This window comes from Lactuca sativa, chromosome 6 (assembly GCF_002870075.4).
Source record: "Lactuca sativa cultivar Salinas chromosome 6, Lsat_Salinas_v11, whole genome shotgun sequence".
In the NCBI taxonomy this organism is placed as follows: Eukaryota; Viridiplantae; Streptophyta; class Magnoliopsida; order Asterales; family Asteraceae; genus Lactuca; species Lactuca sativa.
In genome coordinates, this window is record NC_056628.2 from 21,388,720 (window position 1) to 21,416,363 (window position 27,644).

General features: G+C 34.4%; 4 protein-coding genes and 1 pseudogene across 4 annotated transcripts; 2 read left to right on the plus strand and 3 right to left on the minus strand.

Moving 5' to 3' along the window:
* Positions 1–6,529: 6,529 nt before the first annotated feature.
* LOC111900020 (uncharacterized) lies at positions 6,530–7,963 on the minus strand. The gene is made up of 2 exons (XM_023895903.3): positions 7,766–7,963; positions 6,530–7,259 (listed from the first exon to the last, which is right to left on the minus strand). Exons 1-2 carry the CDS (start codon positions 7,885–7,887, stop codon positions 6,677–6,679), a joined length of 705 nt encoding a protein of 234 aa, XP_023751671.1. The 5' UTR covers positions 7,888–7,963; the 3' UTR covers positions 6,530–6,676.
* Positions 7,964–16,015: 8,052 nt separating this feature from the next.
* On the plus strand, positions 16,016–17,825 carry LOC111885731 (60S ribosomal protein L13-1). The gene is made up of 5 exons (XM_023881973.2): positions 16,016–16,171; positions 16,721–16,836; positions 16,913–17,043; positions 17,149–17,307; positions 17,399–17,825. The coding sequence occupies exons 2-5, from the start codon at positions 16,728–16,730 to the stop codon at positions 17,618–17,620; spliced, it is 621 nt and encodes a 206-aa protein (XP_023737741.1). The 5' UTR covers positions 16,016–16,171; positions 16,721–16,727; the 3' UTR covers positions 17,621–17,825.
* Positions 17,826–20,523: 2,698 nt separating this feature from the next.
* On the minus strand, positions 20,524–22,730 carry LOC128126690 (tyrosine--tRNA ligase, chloroplastic/mitochondrial-like). Its single transcript, XM_052764579.1, has one exon. The coding sequence runs from the start codon at positions 22,193–22,195 to the stop codon at positions 20,702–20,704; it is 1,494 nt and encodes a 497-aa protein (XP_052620539.1). The 5' UTR covers positions 22,196–22,730; the 3' UTR covers positions 20,524–20,701.
* On the plus strand, positions 22,312–23,702 carry LOC111900034 (ATP-dependent Clp protease proteolytic subunit 4, chloroplastic-like; annotated as a pseudogene).
* Positions 23,703–23,889: 187 nt separating this feature from the next.
* LOC128126689 (pollen receptor-like kinase 4) lies at positions 23,890–27,413 on the minus strand. Its single transcript, XM_052764578.1, has 3 exons — positions 26,531–27,413; positions 25,142–25,744; positions 23,890–24,847 (listed from the first exon to the last, which is right to left on the minus strand). The coding sequence occupies exons 1-3, from the start codon at positions 27,168–27,170 to the stop codon at positions 24,168–24,170; spliced, it is 1,923 nt and encodes a 640-aa protein (XP_052620538.1). The 5' UTR covers positions 27,171–27,413; the 3' UTR covers positions 23,890–24,167.
* Positions 27,414–27,644: the final 231 nt, after the last annotated feature.

The window sequence follows — 27,644 nt, forward strand, 5'->3', positions numbered from 1 at the left end:
TTTGACACCCGGAATAGAATATCACCATATAATGTCACGTTATAAAAAGTGATACGTCAATATGCCATGTCAACTGGCAACCAGGTGTATTGATTGGCTAAGTGGTCACAATTGTAAAAAATTTGTAAACAGGATGTCCAATTTGAGATAAAATACACAGTACTAAAATCGAATTTATGTAAAAATTTAATGACTTTTGTAGAATTTTTCATTTTTATTAAGCTTGGTATAGCATGTTAATTATATTTTTGGTTTTTATTTAAACTTTTAAAATTATAAAATATTATTTTTACATAAAATTCAAGAGTCTTTTGTGGTATAAAATTTAAAATTTTACAAAATTAAAACTTATACAGTATAAATTGAAAAAACTCAAAAACAAACTTAAGGGTAGAGGGAGTCGTTAGCAGATGAAGGGAGTGGGTTAGCGGTATCGCCGATGACACGATTTCGAGGAGCAGACAGAACTAGATAAAGGCACACAAACGAGTTGTTAAACCCACAAAGCTCTATTTTTCTTTAATCTCTTTGTCTATTGTCTATCTAGCTTTAGTTATACTTCTTGCTCAAGGACTTATACGAAAATAGTTTTGTATGTTTTTAATTGAATAGGTTGAATGGTTTGGGAAAGATGAATTTTCATATGTTGTTGGTTAGAAAAAATGAGTGAGAGAGAGAAAGGCTTATATGAAGTTAATGTGACAAGTGAATTGAATGAGTTGGGAGAGATGGACTCCTCCGCAATCCACCCTAATCTCTAATTAACATCTAGTAATCTACTTCCACCTATCACTTGGCATTCTTCATTTATGACCATTACAAATCAGTTTTAAAAAGTTTTTCTTTTTATTTTTTTATAGTATTTTATGAGTATTAATCTCCAACTAACATCTAGGAATCTACCTTCATCTATTACTTGGCTTTCTTCATTTATGGCCACTACACTTTGATTTTAAAAAGTTTTTCTTTCGTCACAGATTAAATTTTGTTAGTAATCACAATAATAATAACAAATTTTGTTACTCAGATGTTTTTTTATGAGTTTCTATATGATGGTGACTTTTAAAATAGTTAGGATGCGTTCTACCATTTTTAATTATTTAAAAAGACATTGATTTCAAATATTCCATTTTATATCTTCTTATAAAGTGTGTATTGAAATTTGTATCGCTAAAGGGAGTAGCCCTTGGCAAGCTTCAACATTGTTGAAGTGTCTTCGACAAACACCACCTCATCATGTTGCAAAAACTAAGCTTCTCGACATGGACTTGGATAGGAGAAAGAAAGAGATTTTTTTTTAATTAAAAATAAAAAATTTAACCATTTTTCTAACCAGTTTTAATACTAACATCAACCTTCACGCATTATCACACTTTAACCTTCCTACATAACACTTGTTTCAAGTATTCGATCTTTTTATGCTTTTGATTCAAGTAAAAAATGTAATACCATAATTAATAAATGGTCACGACGTGAAGAAGGAAGCCTTACGACGTGACCATCGATTCAGAAACTCTTGTCCATCCTTGTGGGTCACGATGTGCGTATAGGTGATTACGATGTGACGATGGGTTAATCTTAATTCCGTGTTTTGCGCTTTATTTAAGGGAATTGAGGGGGTATGGTTTGCACACCCTCAACCTCTATCACCTCCCTCCTATCCAAATTGAAGTTAGCCTCCATTATGACCTTGAAGAACTCTTTTTGGTGGTTTATAGCTCCTTGGTGCATTATCTTGGCAATCAAGTCTCTTCCTCACCACATTGTATTGTTTTTTTGACCTTTGTAAGTCCTAAATCTCTTGCATTTCTCACTTAAGCATGTTATATCTAGGTTTTAGTCATTTTCTTCATGATTAGGTTGGGTAACATGCATGGGATCCATAAAGTTAGCAACTTTATGGACAAACACCACATCACCATGTTGCAAAAACTAAGCTTCTCGACATGGCCTTGATAGGAGAAAGAAATAGATTTTTTTTAATTAAAAATAAAAAGTTTAACTTTTTTTTAACTAGTTTTAATACTAACATCAACCTTCACGTATTACCACACTCTAACCTTCCTACATAACACTTGTTTCAGGTATTCGATCTTTTTATGCTTTTGATTCAAGTAAAAAATGTAAACCATAATTAATAAATGGTCACGACGTGAAGAAGGAAGCCTTACGACGTGAACATCGATTCAGAAACTCTTGTCCATCCTTGTGGGTCACGATGTGCGTATAGGTGGTTACGACGTGACGATGGGTTAACCCTAATTCTGTGTTTTGCGCTTTATTTAAGGGAATTGAGGGGATATGGTTTGCACACACTCAACCTCTATCACATCCCTCCTATCCAAATTGAAGTTAGCCTCCATTATGACCTCGAAGAACTCTTTCGGTGGTTTATAGCTCTTTGGTGCATTATCTTTGCAATCAAGTCTCTTCCTCACCACTTTGTATCGTTTTTTGACCTTTGTAAGTCCTAAATCTCTTACATTTCTCACTTAAGCATGTTATATCTAGGTTTTAGTCACTTTTCTTCATGATTAAATTGGGTAACATGCATGGGATCCATAAAGTTAGCAATATGGACATTGAGGCCCTTTAATTAACATAAGTCTTTTTATATGAGGATTGGTAGTGGTTTGGACTCCAAGCATGAGTTTTGGCTTCATTTTCTCTTTATTGACATAGTTAGTGTCCAAGTCATGCATTGGACATGCATGACTAAAAAGCTGTGATTTTTATGTACCTTTGGGTTGGGGAAAATCTTCTGGAAGGTTTGAAGGGTTGGCTTAAGGGATTAAGAGCTTAATGCTCTAAGTTGTTCAGATCAGGTCTCACGACGTGACAGGCTATGTGTCATGTCATGACAAGAGATGTTTCCTCAACTATTTTGTCCTAAATCTGTCACGACGTGACTCATGAATGGTCATGACGTAACAATCAACTGAGGTTGACTTTAGCATTGACTTTTGACCATAGATTACTTTTGGTCAATTTAGAGGTTTTAGGGGGTGGATTTAGTGGGTATTTCTTTATTGTTGTTAGATGGTTTGTAGTACCAGTCTTCATTGTGTGAGAGTTGTTGTGTTTTAGTTGCTACCTGCGAGATGAGTCTTCTCACTATACTATAGAACGCTAGGTGTCAATTGTGTGTGTTGTCTTTGTGACTCTTGCTGATATGCTTGTATGTTGTATGCATGGAGCCAATATGGGCTTGGAGTCATTACGGACTCGGGGTTGATATAGACCCGATAGAGTCGATATGGGCTCGGAGTCAATATGGACTCGGGGTTGATAGGGACTCGGGGTTATTACAGACCCGATATATAGCTACATGTTGTAATATATGTTATGTGTGGTATTTGGGGGAACTCACTAAGTTTCGTGCTTACAAATTTTAGTTTACTGTGTTTCAGTTACTTTAGATGTTCGCGAGAAGGTGAATGCTTGATTGTACACATCCATCTCCAGTTTCTGCGATTCCGCATGTTTTGATACTCTGATGTTTTAGGATGATTGTATTGGATACTTATGTTTTCTTGATTTGGTTTTTAGGAAACAATATTTTATCCTTAATTAAAAATAAAAAAAATGATTTGAAACTGGGACGTTACATCATAATTCTAATTACTTCTCTGAAACTCTTCATACCCAATCTTCAAAATGTCTTCTCCAAGCAACCAAAAAACTCCAAGAAGAAACAAGAAGAAATATCAAAACCCTTCATCACCCTTGTGGTACCGACCTCAAATAGATCGGTCAATCTATTCACCAACAATGTTTCATTATGTTAATTTATTCCATATTATAATCCATGTGCACCAATCCCAATCCTAATCCCGATCCGAGTTCCAATTCCAATTTCAATCCGATTTTAATCCATATGAGAAAATTCAAGAAACATAATCCTAATCACAGCCTCAACCGCAACCCAAATTGATTCCTCAACCAATTCCAATGGTGTACACGAAACACAACTTGACGCGGACACATAAGGGAAGTTCCCAAATTTAGCATGGACCCCATAAGAAGAATGGATGTTGGCACAATCATGGCTTGACATTTAGGAAAATCTGACGGTAGCAATGATCAAAGTTGGTCGACTTTGTATAAAAAATATATGGAAACATTTCTTTGCCCAAATGAAAAAAGACAACTACCAAACAAAACATTAAATAAACTCGAAGCGGAGGAACATCAACAAAAATGTAATGTATTTCAATGGTATGTTTATGACCATGAAGTGACAATAGGTAAGCGGTGCAAATGATGCAATCATCATAACCAAAATTCTGGAACTTACCTTAAATAGAAGATAGGTATTTTCAAACATGGCGAGTTTTAAAATGTTCTGAAGGATTCGGAAAAATAGCTTCAAATAAATACATCAGAATAGTTCACTACAGGTGGGTCTAAAAGAACCAAAACCTCCGAAACAACCAATCATTTGATGGTCGTGTTGGCATGACCTCAACCTAAACAATCCAATTGAGGTTCTAATGCCTAGCCATCGTATGGGAAGATATCAAGCAAAAAGGTGTCAAAGGTGGTTCAAGTCGAAGTGATGATATGAAATCGCAACTCGACGAGTTAAATACAAATATCGAAAAACTATTGAAGATTGCACGAGAAAAAAAAGACTCCTAACTATAAACTCTTAATGAAATATGTTTCTTACTTGCCCAAGGATGTACATCAAATTGTGGAGAAGGTGAATGCAAAAATTATGAGGAAATATAATCTCCAAAAGATGTAGGCTTTAAGTTATGTTTTAAGTATTTCATTATAGTTTTTCCTATGTTTAAGTCATGCTTTAAGTGGTGTAATTTTCCATTCAATTAATAAAACATAGTTTAAATTTAATAAATAAATAAAATTTTAAAATACATTAAAAAATTGATAGGTTTACCCATCCCACCTAAATGGCACGTTGAAGATGGTGTGGGCCTGTGCGGCATAACTTATATGTGACAGTGATGTGGCAAACAAAAAGTGAGGTGGCGGTACATCGAATGTGACACCACTCCTTCTAACCTAACTATCAACTCGGGAATAATTATTATTTTGTCATTCCCACTACACTAAAAGTAAAAGAGAAAGGGGCCTTACTACTTACTATTACATGTTTTTGCAGCTTATAACGCCAAGAATAAAAGGATGTCTTATACAGCCTACTGTTTTGAATGTGCCCAAAAAAATCACGTTTTGCATTTTAATGTCTTTAAAGGTAACCATTCACACACATTAATGCAACAAAGTGACTTTGTGGGTACGTTCAAAATAGTTAGGGGTTGTTTGATTTGGTGTTGACCGGGTCCGGTCAGAAGTTTTTGTCTGACTAGGTCCGGTCGGAGCGTTTGATTTGTATCTGACCCAACGCACACTTCTGACTCGGGCCAAAAAAATGACTGACTCGGTCCCCCAAAAAAAGATAGGTGATTGGGTGATTGAAGAAAACAACATTATTTGCCTCGCATTTTACCGATCGACACTGCCCATAAAAATCAATATCCAAATGAAGTTTCTTGCATCACAAGAAACACAGAATTTCTGGAAACATTGTGAAGACCGGAGACCTATCTAAAAGAAAAAAAAAAATACAATTGCTGAGAGTTTACTTTCGTTAAAAAAAATGTTGACATATCTAAAATCAAAGAACTTCATACTACTGTCTTGAGATCCTAGACTCATGTCGATGCCGTCGAAAAAAATACACACCAAAACTCCCCAAATTTCGAAATAAAAATGTTTGATCTTCATCAGAAATCAAACCTTAAGGTTGGAACTCAACTTCAAATTTGGTATTTGTTTGAATCGCTGATATGCACACCACGAGGGAGTAGGGGTAGGAGATGGAGGAATATTATGTCGGCAGATGAGAAAATATGGTTTAGGGTTCGATATATGAGAAAACATGGAAATAGGGAGATACCTTAGGTGGGATGATATATGGGATAAAGTTAACATTTATTTTTCTTTTGTTTTATAATTTATAATTTATTATTAATAAACAAAGGATAAGTGCCATCCATAGTATCAATAAGTTTTTTTTATTTTATTTTTTTTATTTTTTTATTTATTACTAATAAATAAATGATAAGTAAGGGCTAACTATAATAATTAATTGCTAAAAGCTAAATGATGAATAAAAAAATAGAATTATGAAAATTAATGAGATAAAATAATGTGTTCTAAATATAAGGTTAAAATGGTTATTTTTATCATTCAGGATAGCCAGTCAGATATATAATCAAACAATATGGTTCCAGTCAGCTTCAGACCCAGTCAGCTTGAAACCCAGTCAGACTTCTGACTCAATCAGTGACTATCAAACGATCCCTTAGTTGGTTATAAGTAGCATTATACTCTTACTATCTTTTAAAAATATAGGCTCCTTGTCTTTATAGATAGTTTGTCCATGATTTCATGATAATCATTCAAACATTCACTCTCTACATGTTTAGTTTACATTGTTTTCATGACAAGAGAGTTGTAACAAAAACACTAGTGCATCAGAAACACATTAAGAAAAAACTAAAGCCAAAAGGGAACTACAGTTTCTCAAATCAGATACATTAGGGTCTTACTTACTCATATTATGTATATAGTCTACACAAAAGCTAAAACATCAATTCAACTTCTACACTTGTAACCATATTTCTCATGTTATGTATAAACAATTCTAATCCTCCTCTTCTTGTGTGTCATCTGATGTTATAAGATGATTAAGAGAAACTTTTGTCTTCTTAATCCCTACATTAATCACCTCATTGCCAACATCATCCTGAACCTTTCTCTTCACTGATTCATCTTTCTGTTTTCCATCATCTTCCTTTTCACAACTCTCTGTTTTCGGTTGACTTTCTTGATCTTCAGTCTTTGAGTCAGTGTCATTCTTATCAGTTTCTTTTGATTCGGTTGGAGAACTTAACAATGAAAGGATCTCTTCATTACTTGCAAGATCTAGAGCACTCTTCCCAGCTTTGTTTTTTATACTTATATTTGCACCTTTTTTAACCAAGTACTTGATGAGATCAATGTAAGATCCTTGAACAGCATAGTGAAGTGGAGTCATGCCCTTGCGATTTGTAGATTTGATGGTAACTCCAGATGATACAAGTGTCTTTACCACCTCTAAATGACCTTTTTGAGAAGCAAAGTGAATTGCACCCATGTCATCCATGGCAGATGCACCAATGTCTGCCTTGTTCTTGCAAAGGATGTTCACCACCTGTGTCTGACCTGCCCATGCTGCTAAATGTAGTCTAGGGTTCAGTAATTTTGAATCAAGGAGAAATAAACAAGCCATAATTGTTGCCATATGACACCACAAATGTTTTATCAAGAGATTGAATTTTCAAACATGAATGGATGAAAGGGATCCCATCATATGAAGTGATTCGAGCCCTAATTCTGTAGCAATTTGCAATAGCAGGTCCAATAAGAAGAATATAATAGATATATGATGTTTCATTGTTGGTATAGACAGAGTGGATTAACCATGGGAGAGCTATGATCAATCCACAGTTCAATTAAACGGGAAATTCACAAACTTTTTACGGAATTGTGCTTAAAACATACCGATTCCCAAACAAGTTGAGAAAATTCAATCTTTTTAGGGAAAACTCGTATAACTTTCACCAATTTTATGAGTATACTGTTCAGACAGAATAACATTAACATTAAATTTGAAAAGAAAACCTAGACGTAGCATCAAAATGAAGTTGTTAATCGTAATAAACATGAAACAGAAGGGTAGATATGAGGATACGGTGTTCTGGAGTGTCTATCCCTGGAGTTGACAGACAACGGATTAGAGGTGATGATCGTCTGTACGGCAACGATGTCACCTGATCGAGCTGCAGCGTGAAGATCTTGCGTCGACTTCCCCATCTTTGATCTTGATTTTGATTTTGAGTTTGTAAACAAAAATCAACAAAATGTTCTAATTCGAATCGTATTTAGGGCTTTGTGTACGAGCATCTGTCCGTTTTAAAGGGATTCGCTCCGACCCGCTTTTGGATCCGCATCCGATATTTTTGTTTACACAAATTTAGTGCATTTACATTTCTCTTTTTCTTTTCTACCAAAAAACCAACATTTCCATTACAATTTTCTTTTTCTTTTAGTGCCTTAGTGGGGTATTTTGATTAGCACCCTGTTCCAGAGTTCAATTTAACGAGAGAAAGAAAAGGAAATGGGCGGAAATGAGAAGAATATGAAAAAAATTGGTGTTTCCGAGTTTCATTAAAGGAAGAAAGTGGAAGGAAGTGTAGAGAAATTGAAGGATTACTTTCCCTCTTACCTTTCCTTCCGATTTGGGAGGATTTGGAAGGAAAGAAGAAAATGATTAATTTTCCTTCCACTTCTCTCAAATTCGGGAACACAAATGAAAATTTTGTTTTTCTTTTCTTTCTCTTCTTTTCTCTCGTGACTTTCTTTTCTCTTCTTTTCTTTTTTTTTGATAAACTCGGGAACGAGATGTAAGATCTATATTTATAATTTTTTTTCTTTTGGCGCGGTATTTTGACCGAAATCCATGTCTTTTTAAACCATAAATAAAGTTGTGCATGTAAATAGAGACAGAAAAAAATGATGTAAGAATTAGATTGTGTATTGTGGTATTTATAAAGATACATGTTTATTTTTTAATATATATAAAAGATCCGTTAAATGGCTAGTCAAAGAAGTTAAAGCGGGTGAATTTCGAATCAAGCTTCTGATCGGACGTTGTGGATCGTTGAACAAACAACAATTCATCATGACCACGAGCCACCACAGAATATCGGGATGGCGTTCGTGATCGTGGTTTATGGTCACATCAACCACGAATACCCTCGTTGTATGTTTTACAAATGGTCTTGCAAAAACAATACACTTTTAAGGCTATATCATGTATTTTTATCGTGCATGGTGTTAAGTTGATGTGATCAACATTGTGACGAATGAACACCATCCCCTGAATATGTTATGTTGATGTCCAACAGAGGCTCGTGAAGCTGGTAGCGTGCCTTAACGACCAAATTTTCTATTTTTTTACTTTGTTATAACTTGTGAACATTATCCCCTCTAAATTGTGGAGATAAGAAAGATGATTGGTGCTTTAGGTGGTTATATCACTCGTGGTGGCCAACTTTTAACTTTTAACTTTTTATATTAACCTTGAAACGAGTTCTAAATACACTAATGGTTTAAATGAAAATACTTCAAATATTGAAGATAATATCCATATAAGTTGTTTAAAGTCTATAATCTTTACTACAATTGGGAATGTTCTCTCATTTTGCAAGTTGTTTAGGTTTTAATACATAAACCGGTTCCAAAGTTGTTTTTATTTAGTGACATTTGATAAGGCACATAAACATTTTAAAAATATGAATAATGGGTAAATGAACATAACCATATAATTGAAGTTTTGTAATGATGTTATCGAAGTTTTGTAATGATGCATAAGAAGGAAACAATCGGCTTATAAGATTAATATATTTGTTGTCGTAACTCGACATATAATCTAGAATTGCAAGATACTCATAATGAAAATTACATGAAATCTTTAATGCTTATGGGTTGTTTTCATGAGTGCGAAGAAAATAGGCTCGTCTTCAATAGAAACGAAAAAAAATATAACAAAAGCCAAAAATCAACCGCGTAGATGAAATGAAACAACAGATGAAGAAAACGGTAATAGAAAAACAATAATTAAAGCCTTTTTGATGGTACAATCTAGGGATGAGCAAAAGGACCGAACCGGCCAGAACCGGCCCGAACCGGACCGGACCGGGGAACCGGCTTCGGCCAAAATCAAGAACCGAACCGGCCCGGCGGTTCTACCGGTTCCCGGTTCTACCGGTTCTTGTCGTGTCTTCAAATGTTGGAACCGCTCCTTGGAAAATAGCATCATACGGTTCCGGTTTTTGCCGGTTCTACCGGTTCCGGTTAAATCGGTTCCGGTTCCTACCGGTTCCCGGTTCCAAAAATCCACAAAAATAACGTCTCGGTCCCGGCCCGACCGGTTCCATCGGGTTCCGGTTCCGGTGCCGGTTCCGGTTCCGGTACCAGCTCCGGCCGGTTCCCCGGTCCATATGCTCATCCCTCTATAGAAATATAATTGCAACACTCGTTATTATTGTCAAATGATATTGTAGACATGCTCGGTGTTTATGATAAGATGCTAAGATAGTGTTTATTCTTTTAAAAATAATAACTTTCACCATTTTATAGGTGCCAACATATAAACATAAAAAATGTAAAATATGTTTCTAAAGTTAGTAAAACTATTACTCTTGGGTTTTAAAGTTTGTCTCTGTTCAATTTTTTTTCTTCTGATTTGGGTTTTTTTTTTTATTTTATTATTTTGTTTATTATTTTCTTGATTTTTTTAATTTGTGTATTTTAAGAATTTATTTTCAATTACATGCTAACATTAGGCTTTTACAGCATCTTCTAGCAATGAGACACTATTGAACTAGATAAAACCAGACAACATTGAATTGGATTAGACTAAACAGATTATTTATAAAACATTTGGTAGGACAAGGAAATAACGAAATGGTATAATTACCAAATTGCCCTCAATATTATTAAAATATGTATAGACCTTTTTTAAGCATACTCTAATTATTATAAACTAGCGGAAAAACCTGGGCTCGTCTCGGGCCGTTTTGTGTCTTTTATGAAAAAATGTAAAGGTTTTGATTGTAATGAGCAAAAGTATCAAAATGGCTAAAGAATTAAATGAGTTTGAATTAGCAAGTTTTTAGAAAATGGACCAAAGTTGTGAATTCCTGAAAGTTTTGTATCCAAAATTTGAATATTAAAAGGTTCCTAAAAAATGTAAATTTTTTTATTCCAATGACCAAAAGTGTCAAAATCAAAACTGTTAAAATAGTTAAAAAATTAAAGGGGTTGTTGGATTTAGCAAGTTTTTAGAAAATGGATCAAAGTCGTTAATTTCTTAAAGATTTGTAGCAAAACTTTGAATATTAAAAGGTTTCTATAAAATGAAATTTTTTTATTCCAATGAGCAAAAATGTCAAAATGGGTAAAAAAGAAGGGGCAAAGTTAACAAAAAAAAAAGACAAGTTTACTACAAAGGGTTAGAATTAACAAGTTTTTAGAAAATGGATTAACGTTGTCAATTTCTTAAAACTTTGTAGCCAAACTTTGAATATTAAAAGGTTCCTAAAAATAACAAAAAGTGTGAAAACAAGTAAAAAAGAAGGATCACTTATGTCAAACCCTTAAGAACTTTATTGTTCCTAAGGGAACATAATATATATATATATATATATATATATATATATATATATATATATATATATATATATGGGAAAAGTGAATATACCCTTAAGGGTATATAAGCTTAGGTACCCAAACTCACCATAATACGTTGTTTTGTATCATATAATACATTCTAATTGTCTAATGTTCTTATAATTTAACTTCTAACTTGATTTACTTCCAAGATTTTTATAAATTACACATTTATCTTTCTCTTACATAATTTTCATTTTCATCTACAATATATATAGCCTAATAAGTGTTCGGCAAAATGATGTGATGTAAGAGAAAGATTATACGAAAATTTCGAATATCTTGAAAGTAAATCAACTTAAGATTGAAGTTTATGAACATTATAATGAATTTATCAACATAGAACAAAATTTATTCATAAAACCATATAATTAATTTTTTAACCATTAGATCAATTTATGATCAAAATGGTATGAAAGTAAAATAACATTTTTTAAAATAGTAGTTTATTAATGATATTTCTAAATTATAGCATTTGTTTGAATTACTAATAACAAATATAAGTAAATATCTATAAACGAACGTATGTTATGAACATATGTTCATAAACGAACATGTGTCTAGAATGTCCATAAGAAAAAAAATCAAGAATCAATAATATATGAAAATTCATTATTGTTCAAAAATAAACATGTATTAATGGTTCGAAATTAAACATGTATTGATGTTATGATAAAATATGAAATGATCATAATTGAACATATGTTCATGGATAAACATCACATGGTTAGAAATGAATATATATGAATGTAAACCAAGGTTGTCAAGATCGGATCCTACCTAAGATCGTTTTTGAGTTTGCAAGATCGGGATCGTAAGATCAGGATCGAGATCCTAAGATCCCACAAAATAGAATATAATTTTAATTTATAATATTTAATCATGAAAAATATTTCAAACATTTATTTTTCGTTCAAAAGTTATAAAAACGATCGTTTTTGAGTTTGCAAGATCGGGATCGAGATCCTAAAATCCCACAAAATAGAATATAATTTTAATTTATAATATTTAATCATAAAAAATATTTCAAACATTTATTTTTCGTTCAAAAGTTATAAAAACTTCAAAATATTAGTCATAAGTCATAATAAAAAATGATAGATTGGTAAAGGGTAAAAGACATAAAATGGTAAAAAAAATCATTTGCAAAAAAAAAATCAAAGGAAGGTAAGATCGGATCGGATCTCGATCCTACGATCCTACTTACGATCTTACGATCATAACCTAAATACAATCATTTTATGATCCGGATCGTTTTTCATACTTAGGATCGTAGGATCAGGATCGCGATTTTGACAACAATGATGTAAACCATTAAAACTAATAATCAAATATTCCAACTTGAAAATATACATTTCGTTAAGAAAAAAATCATCAATATCCCTTATAAACAATAAAAATTCTACATACAATTCTCAATGAATTACACGACAACAAATATGTTTATAAATGAACATATGTACACAAATTAATTTGTTCACAAATGAATATAAGTTCATAAACGTACATTTAAAATGGAAAAAAGCATAAATTAGATGCGTTTTCTGGTTGTCTGGTGCGATTTTACTAGCAAGGCTAGAGAACTGCATTAACATAATTCTCTCATTCACCAAACCACTACAAATAAATAAAAGCGAATACATTTCAGTTATTTGCTTATGTCCTACTAATAAAAACTAATAACATAAACTAATAAATTGTACCTTGTAGTTTATGCTTGACATCGATATGTTAATGAAATTTGCACTAGCTTCACGTTGCAACAACTTTTGTAATCATGTTCATGGAATTGTAGTTATAAAAATACAAATGACCCTATCAAGTTAACTAGACAATAAAAACATGTGTTGAAACAATTTATGTGGATAACTAAACAAGAACATGAATATGAATGATATAACTTAGTCAAATGTTATGTATTGTGGATTTTTCTTCCATAGCGAAGACTTCAAAAATCATTCTTTAATAATTGATTTGTTATATGCCTTTGTCGATAATGAAGAAATAATATCGTTAAGAGTCATGTACCTTTATTATTATATAGCCATACTAAAGCATCATAAAATCCATTTCGTTGGATGTTGCTGATTTGTTCAAAGACAAAACCCTTAGAGAATGGAAACTTATTGGTATGAGTTGATCCCCAAAATTAATCCTTTAATAAAACCCTAAAATCAAAACAATTACTGATTCATGTAATATCGATTATTCGCTACCTGGTCTTCTGCTAGGTCGATTGTATCCAACTCCTTCAAAAACACAATCGGTGGTGGCTACGTGGGAGGGAAACATAGATGGATATGTATGGAGATGATCGAATGAGATGGTTTTGATCAATGGGATGATGGAGATACAGGAGAGGATGATCTATATGGTGAGACCATGAATAATGCATCATCGATTTTTATCTAGCTGCTATTCATTGATTTTGTACCAATCATTTGGGTTATTTTAAGAAAGTAATTAATGCATATTACATGTTGAAGATATAATGGGTATTAATTACATTTTCAGCATTTAATATGCATTAATTACTTTTCTTAAAATAAGTAAAATGATTGATCCATAATCAATCATACATGCACACGGTAGATAGTGAAAACATTTGAACCTGACTCTCTCTATATATAGGGTTAGGTTATTTTGTTTTCACTATCTATTGTGTGTATGTATGATTGATTTTGTACCAGTAATTTTAGTTATTTTAAGAAAGTAATTAATGCATATTACATGTTGAAGATATAATGGGTATTAATTACATCTTCAACATTTAATATGCATTAATTACTTTCTTAAAATAACTAAAATGATTGGTCCTGAATCAATAATACATGCACACAGTAGATAGTGAAAACATTTGTACCTAACTCTATATATAGGGTTAGAGTTATATGATTTAAATTGGTTCTATTATACATACATATATATATATATATATATATATATATATATATATATATATATATATATATATATATATATAACCAAATACACAATGGAATTGATGGATTCATCTGGCACTTTATGCTGTTAGTACTTTCTTCATATTCATGTGCATAAAAGAATTGTCAAATCTATCCTGAATTCTCACTATTTTCTTCTTGAATTATGAAAATTAAACCCAGAGGAAGAAAATAAAGGAAGCTTAACGAGGTGCACGTCATAAACCAACGAGGAACATGAGACAGAGAATGAAAGGAAGCAACTGAGACGTAGAATGAAAGGAAAGAAGATTGAAAGAAAGGAATATGAAGTTGATTGATAGACAAAAGGAAATATATCACAAGTTTTTTATCATATATTCACCAACAGAACGAGCAGAAAAGATGGAGAGATAAAGGTGGACGGCTGGTATAGATGAAGGCGGGCCTTCGTTTAAGAGGTTTGGGGTCACTGAAGTATCGTTGAGGAAGGTGATTATGGACAAAGGACGGTGAAGAAGAGAGTCTCATGGGGATTTTTGTCATTATATATTTTGTCATGGTGTGCTCCATGTTTTTAGCAGGACTAAAATTTTGTGATTTAGTCCCAATAGACTTGGTCAAAGTTCTACCTTGTCAATGTTTTGTGTTTACCAAACACCACTTCAAATAGGCTTGTTTTGTTCTGTCATGTTCAATCTCATCCACCAAACGTTACCATCATGTCCAGCTCATATTTACCAATTCTATTGTTTGAATGTATTTTATTGTAATTTTTAGACCACAAGTGTCTAAAAGTTTATTAATTGTCATCAGATTGACATAATTTAAAAAAATTAAAATGTTTAATATCCCTTTATAGTTGATTATTGTTGTGCGGGTCTATATTCCTGAGAATATTAGTATTTTGATGTTGTATGATATATGCAACATTATAGTTTATCTTCAAAACCCTAAATTAGTGAAACACTTTGGCAAACACTCACCATTATTAAACTATTGGTGTTAGACATAAACCTTCACTACAAAAAAAACTCACAGGTTTAGATCTCTACAGGAAAAGAAAAAACATAGGTTTGATATATACCTCTTTAGATCTCCACCGAAAAAAATGAACGTGTCTTATCTGCCATTCTCTCTCTCTCTCTCTCTTTATCTCTCTCTCTCTCTCTCATCTTTTACGTGTTAGAAAAAAATGTAGGTTTCAGATCTACGTTTTTAAGTTTTTGTATGTGTTTCATAGGTCATAATGTTGGTATTTCTTGATTTATAGATGGATCCAATTGTAGGTTTTGGGACGACAAAAGACATTTGGCACACTCTGGATGGGGTTATATATGAGTTTATGATGAATAAATGGAAGAGAAAGAGACAAAAAGAGAGAAAGATTTTGTTGAAATTCATATATTGTCCATGATGAAGTTAAAAAAAGCTAGAGAAGATGAAGTTAAGAGAAGGGTGAAGGGGTGGGGTCTCTTTATTTTTTAATTATAAATGATAAACAAATAAAATAGAAATATATAAGGTCATCATAGTCTTTTTAAGTCGATGGATATGCAAATTTCAAACTAACTAATCCAAATGAAACAAAATATAAAGACAAAACATTTTATTCGACCAAACATGGACGGGCGATTCATGTAATTTATTCTATTGTTTATTAAACTTTAATCAAATTACCTAACACTAAACACTTATAATATTATAATTGTAATCCATATCAGGCCTACTTTTTGGACTTTAGAGACAATGATCTAATGAATCTAAGGTTGGGCTTCTCCAAAAGCAAAACATGAGGCCCAAGATAAATAATTCGGAGCTCATTTAGGTCTAGGGTTTTACTTCTCTTCTGATCCTTTTAATAGTCTCTGCGCGTCTTCTTTCTCAAATTCGCCGCGTTGCCATCTCTGAAGACGAAGCACTCCGCCTCGCCTTTAACTCAGGTATGATTGAGCAGTTGCTTATCGAACATTTTCAATGGCTACGCTATGTAATTCGTGAAAGATTGTAATTCGAGTTGTGGTTATTTGTGAAATTGTATTCATCGATGAGTATACGCCTGTAGCTGTTGTGCTAAATCTGTGTGAACTTTAAAGGTTTAGATCTCATTTTTGGAAGATTTATTTATGAATGTGTATTATCATGTTACGCGGTTGTAGTTTTCTCGTATTGTGTGAACGTTCTTGTTTGTTATGTATTCGTTGGCCTGGATTTATCCTGCGAATGCTGTTGTGCTTTCTTAACTTCTATTGTTTCTTCACAATCAAATCAACAGGCGCTGTTTTCCTTACAAATTCTTTGTTTTTTCGGTGTATCTACAAAGGGCCGATTTGCTTTGGTTTCATTAACAAAATCAATTGCTATAACATTCAAAGTATTACTTTTTGGTATTTGAAACCATGAACCTCATTACTTAATCTCCTCCGAAGAGATAATGATCTATTTGTTTATTTTCATTCGTTACAATTAACAAGATGTGATGTCTTTTCCAGAGTAACCATGGTTAAGCATAACAATGTCATTCCAAATGGTCACTTCAAGAAGCATTGGCAGAACTATGTCAAGACATGGTTCAACCAACCTGCACGCAAAACAAGGAGAAGAAATGGTCAGTTGTTTGCTATTATGATTATCAACTTACATATATGTCAATAAGTTTTTAATTTTTTTTCGATGGATTACAGCTAGACAAGCAAAGGCTGTGAAAGATTTCCCAAGGCCAGCTGGAAAGCTTCGTCCCCAGGTTCATGGACAAACCCTGAAATACAACATGAAACTTAGGGAGGGAAGAGGATTTTCTCTGGAAGAGCTTAAGGTAAAGAAGACATGTTATCAACATAAGTTTGGGGTTCAGTTCAAAAGTGTAAATATGAGTTTTCCGAGGGGGTGAAGTGTAATTTACAATGTGTGTTGTAAACAGGCTGCTGGTATTCCTAAGAAGCTTGCTCCAACCATTGGCATTGCTGTGGACCATCGGCGCAGGAACCGTTCATTGGAGGGTCTTCAAGCTAATGTCCAGAGGCTCAAGACATTCAAGGCTAAATTGGTCATTTTCCCAAGACGTGCAAGGAAGATTAAGGTAAATCTTATTCTATTTCATTTTGTATTTTTTATAATAATGTTGAAATTTATTTTCAAGAGCTAGTTAAGAGATGAATATTTTGTTTCAGGCTGGTGACTCTACCCCAGAGGAGCTTGCAAGTGCTACACAGGTTCAAGGGTCAGTGCTGCCAATTGTTAGGGAGAAGGCAGCTGCTGAGTTTGTGAAGGTGACTGAGGAGATGAAGTCATTCAGTGCTTATTCCAAGCTGCGTGTTGAGAGGACAAACAAACGACATTTGGGTGCAAGGCTCAAGAGGGCAGCTGAAGCTGAGAAGGAAGAGAAGAAGTAGTGAGAGACTCACTGTTTTTGGGTATTTATCATGGAAACTTATGTTGAACCAATTTTGGATATTGTTTTGTTTGATATGTTGACGTTTGGTATTATGTGTTTGGAATTCTTATGTTTTAGTTTTTGTAGCTGTCACATGGCTTCAGTTCTGTTGGCTTTTTACCAAAGACAAATAGTATATGCTTCTAAACAAACTTTTTGAATCAGCATTTTTTTTTTAAACTGTATTTATAAGTTTAACTGCACCTGTTAACTTTCAACTTATTGGTCCAACTTAATTATGACAAGCTTTGCCTTTTTAATCAACTATTAAAAAAGATATATATGACGAATTTTCTGTGTGTTCAATGTGGTTTTACTTTTACCTCATCACCAAATCATATTGGTCATACTCAATTGATTGAAACCTGAGAGACCGATTTGTATGAACAAAAGGGAATTGGCACGTTCATTACTGGGGTAATACACATTCTTAGAGGTCTTATGTATAAGTTTAGAGAAAGATATGAGGACCTATTGACCTAGAAAAAAACCAAAACTTGTTCCAAGGGAGACAACCCAGAGGACTTTTGATAGTTAGAAGTTTCTCAATGTGTTTTGTTAAGGCTATTTGTGACATGTATCGTCGGTCTATGACTTCTGTCCATATTGCAGTTGGTGACACCTGATGGAATAGGGCTCCATTAGGGTTTGACACTAAACCCTTATATCTTCGCAATGATTATTGATGATATAACTTGCGGGTTACAAGGCAAGGTACCATGGTGTATATAGGGTCTGTGATTCATAAAAGAGGAGGGAGCCGTTCCCACCAACCTACTTGCCATATCATTTTTTTCTTTAATCTTTATTTCAAACATTCCAACCCATATCATATCATAACCCTATATTTCTCAACCCATTCAACCTTTTAATTTTTAATTTTAAAACAAATACACACTAATTAAAATTATTCAAAATTAATTAACAAAAACATACAAAAATTAATTCACAAACTATATATTTTCTTGCATTGTTCTATAAAAGAAAAAAAAAAGACTAAAGAAAGGAAAAAAAAAGAATAAAGAAAAGGACATAAAACAAAAAAAATGGCAACTTTAAACATCACATGTTAGATTGAAAATCAAATAATGTTGGGGAAATATTTTTGCGTACATTAATCACAATTCACAAAATGACGGGTTCGGACATGTCTATAGTAGACGAGACTCATGTGCTTAAGAGTGTCGAGATGATTATTGTGGATAGTTTGTGTATTTGTGATGTTAGACTTGAAGGAGTTGGGTCTTTTATGATGACATGATTTCATATAGGAGGATGCCGATACATAAGAGTGGCTCTTTGGTTCAACATTGTTTTGTACGTGTATTTCTTTTATGGGGCTGCTGTTTCGGTTTTGCTGTATATAAGTCTGACCTTTGTCTTGTCTTTACCGTATGCCTGTATCTGCTAGTATTTGATCCAATTTCATGGCGAACATTTGTTGCATGTATTGCTAGTATTTGATCCGATTTCAAGGCCTACGTTTGTTGCATGTATTATTGATAGTATTCGCCTATATTGTTTGTACTTGTGGCCCTTTTAGGGTGACCTATGTTCCTATGAGTTTGCTCTTTACTTCCTTTCTTAGACCGGAGGGTGTGGGAGGGACTCTTTCCTCACTTTTGGTGGGCCATACCCCTCTTTCCCTCACCAAAAAGACAAGGAATGGGTGGGAAGCCCTTCCCTCACTTTTTTTTTTTTTTTTTTTTTTTTTTTTTTTTTTTTTAATATATTTCATACATATATTATACTCATTTTGTAGGGAATTAAAAACCATGAATTTGGATATATTTTTTATATTTTTATAGTAGGTATATAATTTTATAAATATTAAAAAAGATAAAAAGAAAAAAATAATAAAAAAAATATATCTGGCCAATGAGAAGAGGAGAGAGAGTGCGGCACACCCCCCCCCCCCCCCCCCACCTCTTTTCCCACATTGCTTTCCCTCACCCACAGAGTGGTGTTCAAGAGGGGAGGGAAGCTTCCCTCACCTTTCCTTCACCCCACTCCGTCCGGTCTTATTGTTGCTATTTGCTAACTCAGTGTGGATTCCTTACAATGTGAATGTATTTAACATTAAACCTCTTTATTTATATTTGGGTTGTTTATACCTTCTTTTCCCCTTATCGCAAGCACAAAACAACATCAACATTACCCGAGTCATAATCACAAAGGACTTGTGTATAAAATTTATTTAAGTATTCAATTATTTTTCTATTCTTAATGGTGTTTAGTATGCATGTAATCATGTTTGATGAGAAGAAATTTTTGTTTTCTTTCATGTTACTCCATTCTTATGAGACCAGGCTGCTTCTTGGTTCTTGTTTTAATGATTGTGCTGACCACTCAACGTAATGTCAACTTGTAAATTTGAGAACAAAATGTTAAGATCTATATGGTAACAACTTTTGAAATTAGGTGTTTTTTTTGGATAAGATAACAGATTAGGATATAAGTTGTAATTTCATTACAAACTTCATATTTTAATATCAATGTTAGAATATGATCATGAAATCATATATATTTAATGATAAAACTATAAGTATAAAATCTCAAATCCGGTCACATAACCATTTACCGATGCCAAAAGTTTTAGGGCTAGACAATTTCATCTAATTGTAAAAGTTGTATTGTTATAAAATATATACGTTTGAGATCTTTCTTGGAAGTGCTTTTCGTGTCCTCTAGACACCCCGCATTATCACTACTAGTGTAAGCTATCACAACAATACTTGCCTTCGTATACATAATGCCAAAATCAAGTGCCTTTTACGTATCTTAACACCTTTTTTTTTTGCAGCCATAGGATAAAAGTTCTTTAGGTCGAGACATATGTAACTAAATAGTGAGAGTCGTTGCTTACAAAAGGCATCATGGTGCAAATAATCTTTCATGTGAAAAATCGAAAAACCATTCAAGTTGATTTAAAATTCCTCCAGGGGAATTGCACAATAACTAAAATTTATCTTTCTAGTCAATCCAATGTAGAAACTAGAAAGTACCAAAAATGGAAAGAAAAACATATGTGCAATAACCCTCATGCAATTCTTACAACCATCTTGTTCTTCTTTCCAGCAGACAACAACAGAACTTTCCCATCCACAATATCATCAACACTAATCTTCTTTCCTTCGTTATCAACTCTCCCGTTATTCAAATACAATCCACCTTGCTTCAACAGCCTCCTTGCAGCCGATTTACTCTCAATCAATCCAGTAGAAACTGATAAATCAACAACACCAAGATCCAAAACCTCATCATAACTCAAAGAACAACAAGGAACATCTTCAGCAATCCCCTCAATCGTCTTCCAATCCAATCGGGTCTCAGACCCTGGTTTCAAAGCCTCAGTAGCCTTAATCGCCTCCTGTAATCCATCTTCCCCATGAACAAATCTCGTCACCTCTTCAGCCAACCTTTTCTGTGCAGAATTCTGCAAATACCCGGTTGATTTCATCTCGATTTCAATCTCCTTGATCTCATCCAAGCTCAAAAACGTAAGAATCTTTAAGAATCTCACAACATCGGAATCAGGAATTGAGAAAAAATACTGGTAGAATTTGTAAGGTGATAGCATCGATGGTGAAAGCCAGATTGCCCCGTCTTCTGATTTCCCGAATTTTGTGCCGTCGGATTTTAGTAACAGAGGGAATGTGAGACCATAAGCAGAATCGGATTGATGAAGCTTTCGAATTAGTTCAGTTCCAGCAGTGATGTTTCCCCATTGATCTGATCCGCCGATTTGAACTGTGATGTTTTCGGTTTTGAACAAGTGAACGAAGTCGTAGCCTTGTAAGAGCTGGTAAGTGAATTCGGTGTAGCTTAGACCTTGATCGGAGGCTTCTAATCTTCTTTTCACACTTTCTTTAGCCATCATTGTGTTAACCCTAGCGAATCTCCCGACGTCTTTCAAGAAATCGAGCAATTTCACGTCTTTCCACCAATCGTAATTGTTCAAAACCTTGATTGAATTGTTATCGGTTGATATATGCCCGAGGACTTTCAGGATTATATCGGAGATACCCGCGATGTTTCGTTCTAGGGATGCGATATCGAGTTCAGGGCGTTCGAGGGACTTACCGGATGGATCACCGACCCGACCGGTGGCGCCTCCAACGAGGGCGACGGCGGAGTGGCCGCATCGGAGGAACCATGACAAGACGATGATTCCGATGAGGTTACCAAGGTGGAGGCTTTCGGCGGTAGGGTCGAAGCCGCAGTAGACCCGAAGAGATGAATCTGTGCAAATTGAACGGAGGTTATCGCCGGTGATGGCTTCAAGTAGGCCTCTTTCTTCAAGTATTTCGATGACGTTGGAGCGACTGGTGTGGGATTGCTCTTGGGTTAATTGTGAAGAGCAGAATTTGCGGGTCAATTGGTAATGCCGTCGGTTGTTGTAGTGTAGGGTTCGTTTGTTGGGTATCGATCGGATGAAAGGCGATTGAAACAGAGAGGAGGAGATTGGAATTTTGTATGTGGGTTTAAGGATGAAGAAGGTTGTTTTCAGCATGGAGGCAGCCGCCGCTGCCATTGATGTACGCTGTGCCGCTGTGTAGAGCAAAGAGTCGAACAAGGAGTGGCCGGAGGTCTAAATCCAGATAAGATAATACACTTGTATTTGGCCACCAAAGATTTCATTTTGATAAAATGGACACTAAACAAAATTATTTAAAACTATCCGCCACCTCTTCGAGAGCTCACTCATTCGCGCTCATCTCTATCTCCGCCTCCTCATCTTATTATCATTCCTCCTCTAATCTTCATGAGTTTATCCCAACAAAACCACCCAAGCTCAATTCCTCTCCCTCCGCTCTTCAGTGCCGCCGCATCAAATGCTCAATTGCTTCCTCTGCTCTTACCATAGGAATAGGAAGCTTAAAATTGGATTTCGAGCGAAAACTAAAAATCTCAGCTTCTTCGCCGGCGATGAGAGGCACTGAAACTGATGCGATGGGGATGTTGTTGAGGGAAAGGATTGTGTTCTTAGGCAGCAGTCAATCGATGATTTCGTAATTTCGTTGCTTATGCCATCATTAGTCAGTTGCTTTTGTTGGATGCTCAAGGATCCTACTAAAGATATCAGTTTTTTTTTTTTTTTTTTTTTTTTTTTTTTTTTTTTTTTTTTTTTTTTGTGTGAATTCCACCGGTGGTTCTCTTAGGTAAATTGCTTCATCAATATCTTATATGAGATTGATTATGATCGAACTTTCTCGCTGTTATTTCATCACAATTTGCTGTTTAGTTTCTCTGACGCAAAATTGCTGTTACTACATCACCAGCAATTCAATGGCAATCTAGGATGTTTTGAAGCTTGTTAGGGCTGACGTTTCAACAATTGCACTGGGCATATCGGCATCAACAGCAACTATAATCCTTGGTGGTGGAACTAAAGGTAAACGCTTCGCTATGCCTAATACAAGAATCATGATTCACCAACCACTCGGTGGTGCTAGTGGCCAAGCCATAGATGTTGAAATCCAGGCCAGAGAAATGATGCATAACAACTTAACAAGGAAAATATCACCAGATTTATAGCAGAATCCACTGGTCGATCTTTTGAACAAGTTCAAAAACATATTGACAGGGATCGATATCTGTCTCCAACTGAATCAGTGGAATATGGCATAATTGATGGTGTTATTGATGAAGATAGCATCATCCCCCTTATGCCTGTTCCAGATCGAGTAAACCTACCCTTAGTTATGATGCAATTAGCAAAAATCCTGACAGATTCTTGAATCCTGATATACCTGATGATGAAATTTACTAGGAAACAGTTTATGTTCTTTATTTAGCTCTGTATTCAGCGTTCATTATCCTCCTGGAGACTGTTTTATCTTTTAGTTAACTGAGATAAAGATGACACCGAGTGTGATAAATCTGACTTCATCTATTAAGTCGTTTTTTCTGCATTAAGTAAAAAGGAGACACACATTTCTTTCTGTTACCACAGGGTATTTTCATTTTTTTTCTCATTAAGACATTGTATTTTGAAATTGTACCCAACTATAGTATTATAGTTTCAGCTATTTTTCTTATTTTGGGCATATTATACTTTGAATAATCTACTAAATTATAGCATCGAATAATGAATTTTTATTTTTATTTATTATTTTTTTGTTGTATTTGGATTTTTGAAATATAATAGCAAGAAATACAAGCAGGATGCTAGAATAAACAAATAAATAGAAGTACGTTGCTATTTTTAGCATTTAACGCTTTACCTTTTTAAACAAAACTGTAATGCTGTAATAGGAAGAAATGGAAGTAGCATGACATTTGCTACAGTTGGATAAATTTTACAAAGTATGATGCTGTAATAGGAAGAAATAAAAGTGGAATGTTGTAATAAACAAATCAATGAAAGTATGTCTAGCATTCAACCCTTTATGCACTCTAACTTTGTGCGAGAGAACCCAATATCCGTTACCAAAACAAATTGTAACAAATTTGTTTTATAAATTACAAGATATCATATAGAAAAACAAGTCATCATCAACAAATTAGGTTGGTTTAAGGTTAGCCGAGAACGAGAAATCATCATCTGTCATGGCTCTCGAAGAATAAGCATCTCCATCACTTGTATAAGACGAATACTCTTCATCACTACCTCTCTCCTTCAACTCACTAATCTTCTCAACAGCCACCTTCAAATCCCACCTTTTATCAATACTCCATTCACAACAACACATTCCAATCTTTAAAAGCTTCAACATCTCCCCTTCACAGTTCTTCATCCCTTTCATTTCTTTATCAAACACTTCACCCGTCCACTCTTCTCGAACCACCGAATTTACCCATGTCTCCAAATCCGAACTCCCGCCTTTCCCTTGTTTCAAATAGTTCGCCGGAAACTTCCCTGTCAACATCTCTAGAATAAGGATTCCGAGGCACCAAACGTCTGTCTTGGTGGTGGTCCGGTCATGGTGGGTGAACTCTGGCGACTTGTAAGCCACCATGAACTCTTGACCGTGGTGCTTGTTGACTACCGGGGTTAGACCGTAATCTGCTAGAAGGGGATTGAAGGTTTTGTTGAGAAGCACATTGGATGATTTTAGGTGGCCATGAGGTAGTGATAAGTTAGGAAGCTCCTCGTAGAGATAGTCGAGCCCTTGAGCTACACCCTTGATTATGTTTAACCGTGTTGGCCAGTCTAACCCTGACTCATTTGGCTTTCGTTTACCTATAATTTTCAAAAACAAAGACAAATTTTAATATAAACCTACCAACAGTAAAAGACATTTCACGAGATATTGATGTCAATGGGACAAAAACTATAAAAAAGGTGAGACTGAGGTAAAATTAGCATTTAGGTCTTTGACACAAATGAAAGATCAAGCAGAGTCACTTTTTGGCAGTATAAAAGATTGCAATTTTTATCCCATCGATATTAGTTTTGGTCTCACTCTAATGCATAAAAGATGCAGCACAACATGTTATGTAATGTGATACGTAATAAATAAGGTAAGCAACATACCATGGAGATGACTAGCCAAACTACCATTTTCTGCAAAATCCGTGATCAAAAGCTTTTCATCTTTCTTGTAATAAAAGGCCACAAGGGGAAGCAAATTAGGGTGAGAGAGGTTTCCAAGCCTCCTCATATGATCATAAAATCCTTCTTTTTTCACATTGTTCATTTCCCTAAACCTCTTAACCACCACCGCCGGACCACCCAACAATGACGCCTTATACGACGATCCAAAGCTCCCACCGCCCAAAACCTCAGCTGAGGCCCGTAAAAGGTCTTGTAAGTCAAACCGCTCTCTATCACCCCTCACAAACTGAAGTTTTCCGCCGTTTTCGCTTCGTTTAGGGTTCTTTTCTTCATCTTCTTCATGGTGGTGCATTTGGATTTCATTTGTGTTGAATTTGTATGGATTGTTGTTGAGTTTTGTTGTTTGTTGGTATTTGTAATTGTTTTTTGGTTTTGTTTTGGATCGAATAATAAGTAAAGAGAGGACAATGATGGTTAGAACTATGATGATGGCGACAATCGCGACGATGAAGGTTTTTAGAGTGTGTTTGTGCTTTGAGATTTTACAAAGGTTGGTAAGTGGTTCACCACATAAATTGTTGCCTACATTCACCAAGTAAAATAGTTAAAAGTTGAAACTAACAAATAAAACATTAAATATGATTTTTCTATAACCTACAACTAAATTTTAAATCCACATATAAGATATTAAGAACATAGAAAGCACGTATAATAATATGATATTTCATTTAGTATAATATTAAATATTAAATCGACATATTATAATCATGCCATTTTAAAAATGATTGATAGAATCGAATTAGACGCGCACTAACTGAGAGCAACGTGCATGGCACTTTCCAAGCTTTTATTCATAGTTGGTGTTAAGTTTGAGATAAAAAAATCCTTCAACTTTTTATCACTTTGAATAAAGAAAACATAACATTTACTAGTGATTATTTGATAAAGAAACAAAGGTACATTTTAATTCGACCGTGACTTGATTATTTTATCCAAAAAATATTTGATAGTTACTAGTGATTCAGATTTGTCACTCGGTTTTGAATTTGACAAAGTAAGAGATATTTTAGAGGAGTCAAGAGCAAATCAGACTTCTAAATATGATCAAATAGTATGAATCAGACCCAATAAAAACAAATATATCAAACAACACTAACTTTGTTACGATACTATCATATTTATCAACCTATAATTTCCACAAATAACCATCACTTTCCAAGAAATTACTTTTAAGGTCATTTTTTTTAAAGATTTTACTCATTTCTATATACACTTTTTATCATATATCATTGTAAATTTGTAATTGCAGTTTCGTTAAAACAAAATTAAAAAAAAAAAAACATTTGATAACGAATAGAAGACATTTACCTGCAAACGAGGTTGCATTCTGGTTCATGAGCCCACGTGGTATCGGCCCATTAAGTCTATTGTTTGCAAAATTCACCTTCAACCTTTTCTGTTCAAAATTCGGTATCTCACCTTCAAATTCATTATCTTGCATCTGCAAATCAACAAGAATGCTCATCCCTGTAAGTGATTCAGGAATCCGACCACTAAATTTGTTACTCTGAACTTCAATTTTCCTCATCGAACTCATTCCAGCAAACAAATCGTTCCCAATCACCCCCGAAAAGTTGTTGTTCGATAAATAAATACTCCTCAACAGCCCAATTTTCCTCACATCAGGCATGGATCCTCCAAAACCGTTGTTTGCAAAACTTAGGGTTCGAATGCTTGGTATTTCAGACAAAATGTCCATGTTGATTGTCCCTGTTAACCCCATGTTCTCGAGCTGTAACCCTAATACACTCCCGTTTTTCCCGCAGATAATTCCGGTCCAGTTCTCTTTATCCAGGTTACACGGTTCAACATCCGGGTTCCAGTCGGACAGCGGTTTCGGGTTTCCGAGTGAGTTCTTGAACGCGATTAGGTTGGTGATGTCGGTGGTGTCAGATAACACAGTTGTGAAGAGGAAAAACGCGAGTAACAGCCATTTTTTTGAGGCCATGGTGGCCGGAGGTTGAGAGAGGAGGTGGAAGTGAAGAGGGATGGCTGAAATATTGAAGGATATGGAGATGAAGACATTTGAGATGGTGACATTGACGGAGTCGTTTGGATGATTAGCTGTTGACGAATGAAGGCCGGCTTTGAGATTTGAGATGATTTTGCCAGTTTGATGCAACTTACAAGTCCAAGTGTCAAGGAGTCAGGGTTTTTTTTAATAAAAAGAAAGAAAAAACAAATAAAATCAAGGTTTGACTATATGCAACGTGTAAATGATTCTTATTATTTGGAATGTTCTTTTCATCTTGTTGAGTTTCAAGGTTTGTGGTTAATGGTTAGGGGCCAAATTTGGTGTATACAAAAGGGAGATGAACCGTATTTAATAATTTTTTTTTCATATATAACAATTTTTTCATATATAACAATGCTGTTTTAAAATAGAGAAAATAACAAAAATAGTCATTTACACTAATTGCAT

What these genes read in the sequence shown, in the direction of transcription:
- LOC111900020 (XM_023895903.3), bottom strand. Translation starts at nt 7,887, where the DNA reads ATGGGGAAGTCGACGCAAGATCTTCACGCTGCAGCTCGATCAGGTGAC. An exon ending in GATAGACACTCCAGAACACC is followed by an intron (nt 7,260 to 7,765) that starts GTATCCTCATAT and finishes ACTGAACCCTAG; the next exon opens with ACTACATTTAGCAGCATGGG.
- LOC111885731 (XM_023881973.2), top strand. Translation starts at nt 16,728, where the DNA reads ATGGTTAAGCATAACAATGTCATTCCAAATGGTCACTTCAAGAAGCAT. An exon ending in CAAAACAAGGAGAAGAAATG is followed by an intron (nt 16,837 to 16,912) that starts GTCAGTTGTTTG and finishes GATGGATTACAG; the next exon opens with CTAGACAAGCAAAGGCTGTG. An exon ending in TTTCTCTGGAAGAGCTTAAG is followed by an intron (nt 17,044 to 17,148) that starts GTAAAGAAGACA and finishes TGTTGTAAACAG; the next exon opens with GCTGCTGGTATTCCTAAGAA.
- LOC128126690 (XM_052764579.1), bottom strand. Translation starts at nt 22,195, where the DNA reads ATGGCAGCGGCGGCTGCCTCCATGCTGAAAACAACCTTCTTCATCCTT.
- LOC128126689 (XM_052764578.1), bottom strand. Translation starts at nt 27,170, where the DNA reads ATGGCCTCAAAAAAATGGCTGTTACTCGCGTTTTTCCTCTTCACAACT. An exon ending in GAATGCAACCTCGTTTGCAG is followed by an intron (nt 25,745 to 26,530) that starts GTAAATGTCTTC and finishes TGGTGAATGTAG; the next exon opens with GCAACAATTTATGTGGTGAA. An exon ending in TTTGGCTAGTCATCTCCATG is followed by an intron (nt 24,848 to 25,141) that starts GTATGTTGCTTA and finishes TGAAAATTATAG; the next exon opens with GTAAACGAAAGCCAAATGAG.